Raw genomic sequence first — 6,057 nt, forward strand, 5'->3', positions numbered from 1 at the left:
TCACGTTTAACTTGGTTTCTTACCCATCACACAAATTAAAGCACAAGGCAAGCACACAACAAGATAAAACAAGAGGTAGGAAATTAATGAACTAAACTTGCAACCATTTTCTGAGTGTGGAGTTATGATAAGGCCTCCCTTGGGTCTAGGCCAGCTCTCAGCACTTGCTGCTTATTATGTTCAAACAGCAAAGGATCTCTGTTCTGCCCAGAGACCATCTAGGCAGAACCTTTGGGGTAGTCGCCTTTTTGGTGTGGTCAGAGGTGAAAGGGTCAGCATCTGGAAAGTCTTGACAGTCTGCTGCAAAAATCCTTCCTTTTTAAAGGGATTCAACCAGACCTCCTCTGGTTCTGCTGGTTATCAGTTTTGGTGTGGTCAGTCGTACTGGCTTGGAAGGTACCTGGTCTTACCTACACTGCCCTTGGCCGCTTACATCACTGCTTGACCTAAGTTCTGCCTCACAAGAGTGACTCCATCTTAAAAAAAAAAAATTTTTTTTTCAACGTTTTTATTTATTTTTGGGACAGAGAGAGACAGAGCATGAACGGGGGAGGGGCAGAGAGAGAGGGAGACACAGAATCCGAAGCAGGCTCCAGGCTCTGAGCCATCAGCCCAGAGCCCGACGCGGGGCTCGAACTCACGGACCTCGAGATCGTGACCTGGCTGAAGTCGGACGCTTAACCAACTGCGCCACCCAGGCGCCCCAAGAGTGACTCCATCTTAATTTCTACACAGGGCTAACTAAAACCCATGATAAAAGTAAATCACACTCTACAAGTGAACAAGTGAGAGCAATCCTTTTTTTTTTTTCTCTTAGAAGCTTTTTTCCTCAAGAACCCAATTTATTTTGGCTCCTTGAAACACTCCCCTCAACAGTCATTTAGTAAACAAGACTCATAGATGAAACATGAATACAGACGTAACTTTTTCTCTGCATAATTGTAATTACAATATAAGACAGAAGATCCCAAAACACCCTGAAATGTGACATTGTCTTGCCCTGATTGGAAAGAAGATCTAGGTGATCAATGAAAGATGATTCCTGCATCCCTCGGTTGTGTTTATCTGACAGCGACCTCCCAGGAACTGCAGAGACCTCGGAGGTCCGTGGCTTAGTGTTGTCTTTAGCGGAAAATCGTGAATTACTTTACAATGGCCACTAGCCGGCGCTCCCGGGAAACCTGACTGCGTAGGAAACCTATCCACCCTGGCCACGCCCCAGTTTCCTGGGTTACCGGCCTCCACACGTTCTCTTCCGGGAGGCAGCGAGCGTACGTTCTCAGCGCGTGACGCAGCACGTTTTGCTATAAATACGTGACGCGCGCCTGTAGCTTTCTCTCTGATCCCACGGTTGGCCTCCAAGATGGCGCCGGTGAGTGAGCGTTCTTTGGGTGGGAGCGTTCTTTGGGTGTTACCCCGGTGTAGATGATTTTTACATCTACAAAAATTTTGCGAGTTGGGGACCTCTCATTCGAGATAAAGGAAGAGTTGAAATGGAGACTAGGTCAGGAACACAAGCACGTTGTTAAAATTACAAGTTGTTATTTTCGAGATTCCTGGAGACTGCCATGCGGTCTAGTAGAGTTCGAGTCCCGTCCGGAACTGGCTTGGGATGGGTGGCTGTGGCAGCGCAAGGAAGGAGGAGGCACGACGATGAACAAGGGTAGTAGGACAGCACTGGGGCCTTTTTCTTTTCAGTTTCGCTTCTGGAAATGCCGATGCTGTCCTATTCGTTTGCACCAGGAAAGAAATGTGGGTAATCGGGCCGGTCTGATAGCCTCGCCAGCGCGGAGGGAGCTCCGAGGCTACAAAAGTTTCAGAGAACTTTAGGACTAAAGGAAGAATTGTCATTGTTACTTCATGAAGGAATTTTTTTAAAAGGTAAAAGTCACGATTTTAGGCAGATAAAAAAGCGTGAAAAGATCTTATTTACGTTGTTAAATAGGGAATCAGATACCAAAACCAGTCTAAAGAGCATTTGAAAAGGTAGGTATACGTCGGCAATTTACCAGTTCTAAGTTTTGGAGGGGATTTTTTTTTTTTTTTTTTTTTTTTTTTTTGGTGCAAATTACTCGTCTACCTAAAAGCAAACTGGCATTAGTACTTGGTATCTGTTTGGGTGGATCTAATTTGGAGATGCATCCTCTGATGAATACTGATTTGTCTGTTTTTAGGACATTGTCTGAATGTATACTGATAGTAGCCAGAGCAACGTTTTACTTGTACAGCCTGATTATGTGATAATTCTGAGTTTGGGGTATGGCAAACTAAAGTTACATATGTTTTTTAAATTACATACTTGGATTAAATATCTCCTTCCTCTCTCATAACACAATAATGATTTAATTCTGTAGGCTTGAGTGGATAGAGTATCCTGTTCTGGTGTATAATTGAGCTTGGGCAAAGTGGTGTATACTACCTGTTTCCCATAGGGCCTGGCCTATAGTAAATAGTACCTGATAATTTAAAATTGAACATCAGTGACCTGGAAAATACTAAAAGCCCATAAAACTTTTCTTGATGATTGGAACAGAATAGACTTGGTTAGAGGTTCAAACCAACCCCAGGTCGTGGTTTAATTTTAATTTACAGTAGAAAGTAAATTGATTCTCTTATTAATCTTTTCCAGTTGTAAATATAGGATTCTTTGGAATTTTCTCATTCAGAGAACTAATAGTGGCTACCCATACGCTTCATGCTTCCTTGAGTTTTGCACTTTTGAGACACTTGCATGGTGAACAGGGAGAATTACCATTGGATTTCACAAAAACCCGGTTTAAACAAGTTGAGTGTACCCTTTTCTGACAGACTAAGAAAAAGGGGTATACCCAATAGATAAATACAGCGACTTTTTACAATTTTGCACCATTTCATAATATGACATCACAGTACACTGCATCTTTGGGCTGATAACAGGTTTTAAAGTTTTGCAATATAAAAATGAGTGAATGGACTAGTCCTAATTATGTTAACTATCTGTAGCAGAAAGACAAGAAGCCTAAGAAGTCAACCTGGAAATTTAATTTGGACCTTACTCATCCAGTAGAAGATGGAATTTTTGATTCTGGAAATTTTGTAAGTATCACTCTCCTTGGCTTGTTTTTATCATTGTATTAGAGTGCTTAATGATTTAAGTATATAATTCTTGATTTTAACCTAAGCTCTATTCCTAGGGTACCTTCCCTAGTGAAAATCTAGGGTTTTCTTCCCTAGTTTTGCATTTTTTCTGTTTTAAAATAGGAACAGTTTCTACGGGAGAAGGTTAAAGTCAATGGAAAAACTGGAAATCTGGGGAATGTTGTTCACATTGAACGCATCAAGAATAAAATCACAGTTGTTTCTGAGAAACAGTTCTCTAAAAGGTTGGTATTTGTTTCCCATAATATTTTAGTGAAATGATGGTAATTTTGAATATTACAGAATACGTAATCCTAATATTTTCTCTTCATATGCAGGGATAGATGTGTTGATACGTTCAGAGATGCACATGAAAAGTGTTTTGAACTTCCTAATAGCCTGCGTGAATGGAAAATCTATTCAGTAACTGGGCCAATTACTTAGGCTGGTTGTCAGTAAGCATAAATTTTTGCTGGAATATAGGCTCCTGTCCAGTACATTATAGTCCCTGAAATCCAAGTTATATATAAACTTTAATGATGTTAGATGATTTAATATTAGAATATGTTGCAAGAAACGTGTCTAATGTGTAACTTGAAAGTAATGTCTCAATTTGCCTAATGTAAATGTTTTCATATATATAAGTAATTTAAAGGTTTTGGTGGTTGGTTTAGTATAGGCAGGTAGTCAGAGGTTCATTTAATTTACTCAACAAATTTATATGGTAGCACTGTTGTAGGATTGGATAGCCCAGCAGTGGGCCAAGAAGCCAAGTACCTACCACCAAAGGAGCTTAAATTCTAGTGGAGACAGTGAAGTGCAGTATTAAGTAGTTGAGAAGTGAAGCTGAAGACAACAAACTTAATGTGAGAATAGAGGAGATGGTAGTGGCTTGGACTAAAGTAGTGACGCTTGTTAGCTGTTTGGTTAATCATTAGGGATTCAGGGGTGAAAACGTAATATTCTCAGGGATCTTATAATAGGCACATAATTGTAAAATGCAGTGCTATAATAGCTGTGTTGAAGGTAGAGATCGGGCTAAGAATTTGCAGAGAACCTGAGATCAGCAGTGTTGCCAGTCGAATGATGTAATTCCTGCCAGAGGGACCGGCATTAAGAAAGAAAAACAGAAGCTTGAGGAATGCTTGGTAGTTCAGAATTACCGTAAAGCATAAATGGAAGAGAGTGGCTGGAGTGATGAAATAAGACCATGCTGAAAGTTTTTTGTAAGAACTGAGCCATATGCTAGTTGCAGGTGTGCTGATCTTTTAGGTTCATCTATTTTGAGAGAGGAGGAGAGAGAATCCCAAGCAGCCTCCACCAGGCTCGATTCCAGAACCCTGAGGTCATGACTGGAGCGAAATCAAGTCAGTTGTTTACCTGACTGAACCACCCAGGCACCCTAACGAGATTATGTATTTAATTAAAACGTAATCTTGTTATGGCAGTAAAACTGAAGAGCAAGCTACTGTGGCTCTCTCTTTAGCTTCAACATAAAGGACGTTTATTTTAGGGAGGTGGGGGAATAGGGTTTGTAGGACATGAACTGATTCTAATTGGGGTTGAGAAGCTGCCTAATTATTCTTCTGTCCCCAGCAACCTTCCACAGTGTTTGATACAAATGAAATATTTTGGAGGGAACATTAAAGATGAATACAACTGCATGTCTTATATGATAATCCTGTGCGTGGTAGATAATTATGTTTCCTAGTGAAATTCATGTTTTTATCTTACAGGTATTTGAAATATCTTACCAAGAAATACCTTAAGAAGAACAATCTTCGTGATTGGCTACGTGTGGTTGCATCTGACAAGGAGACTTACGAACTTCGTTACTTCCAGATTAGTCAAGATGAAGATGGATCTGAATCTGAAGACTAGATAAGGCAGCCTCTTATAGGGTTTTGCTCACTAATAAAACAAATGAAGCATGCAAAGGAAAGAAACATCTAGAAATGGACTTCTAGTTTATTTGTGAATAAAAAACACTGTACCCTGTGTGTTAAGCTTCTGCCTCTTCTGTTTTAAGTGTATGTTGTTTACATGATTCTGGCCTTTCCTTTGATAGTTTTTGTAAGCAGTATTTAAAGATTACTTATTTTGAGAGAGTGTGGATGGGGTGAGGGGCAGAGAGGAGACAGAATCCCACGCAGGCTCAGCACAGAGCCCATGAGAGAGTGTGGATGGGGTGAGGGGCAGAGAGGAGACAGAATCCCACGCAGGCTCAGCACAGAGCCCAATGAAGGGCTCAATCTCCTAATCAGCTGAGCGCCCCTGGTGCTCCTGAGCAGTATTTAAATTGCGTATAGCTGGTAGAATTTTTTTTTGTTTTCCAGGATTTCTGAAGTTTTACTCCTTTTATGGGTGTCCTCAAAGTATGTAGTGATGCAGAGGAAATAATGAAGGGCAGTATTGTGTATGATTATATAGTGAAATATTTTAAATTGTCTTGACAATCTTAAACATTTTTGTACATTTTGAAGATGGCAGTTCTGAGTGCCTAGAATAGTTCTTGCACGTAAGTGCTCACAACTGAAGCACTTGTGCCCTCTGCTTCAGAGGATGCGGACTCCTAATTCGCATAAAAACTATGCGTGAGCAGGGCACGGCTCTAAACCAATGTTTAATTGCCTGTTTGACATCTCAAACCAGATGCCTTGTAAGCACTAGAATCTCAAAACCTTCCAAGTCAACCATTGATCTCTTACCCACTAAATCTGCGTTTGTGTTCCTTGTCTGAATAATTTACTTAGCCAGTGAGAATCTTGTCCCCTCTTTGACACCTTACTGGTAATTCTAAAAGTGGTTGTCTGTTGATTAGTTCTCAGTGGATGGACCCTTTCCCCCGAATAAAGTAGTCTGAGCAAAGCAGAATGGTTTGGTAAAATTGAGATTGCAGGAGAAAAGAATACTGGGATGGGGGTACTAGAGCCATACCAA

At 40.7% G+C, this 6,057-nt stretch overlaps 1 protein-coding gene across 1 annotated transcript; it reads left to right on the plus strand.

The window, feature by feature from the left end:
- Nucleotides 1–1,251: 1,251 nt before the first annotated feature.
- RPL22L1 (ribosomal protein L22 like 1) lies at nt 1,252–5,115 on the plus strand. The gene is made up of 4 exons (XM_043594922.1): nt 1,252–1,372; nt 2,983–3,075; nt 3,241–3,362; nt 4,854–5,115. Exons 1-4 carry the CDS (start codon nt 1,364–1,366, stop codon nt 4,996–4,998), a joined length of 369 nt encoding a protein of 122 aa, XP_043450857.1. The 5' UTR covers nt 1,252–1,363; the 3' UTR covers nt 4,999–5,115.
- Nucleotides 5,116–6,057: the final 942 nt, after the last annotated feature.

This window comes from Prionailurus bengalensis, chromosome C2 (assembly GCF_016509475.1).
Source record: "Prionailurus bengalensis isolate Pbe53 chromosome C2, Fcat_Pben_1.1_paternal_pri, whole genome shotgun sequence".
Classification (NCBI taxonomy): domain Eukaryota; kingdom Metazoa; phylum Chordata; class Mammalia; order Carnivora; family Felidae; genus Prionailurus; species Prionailurus bengalensis.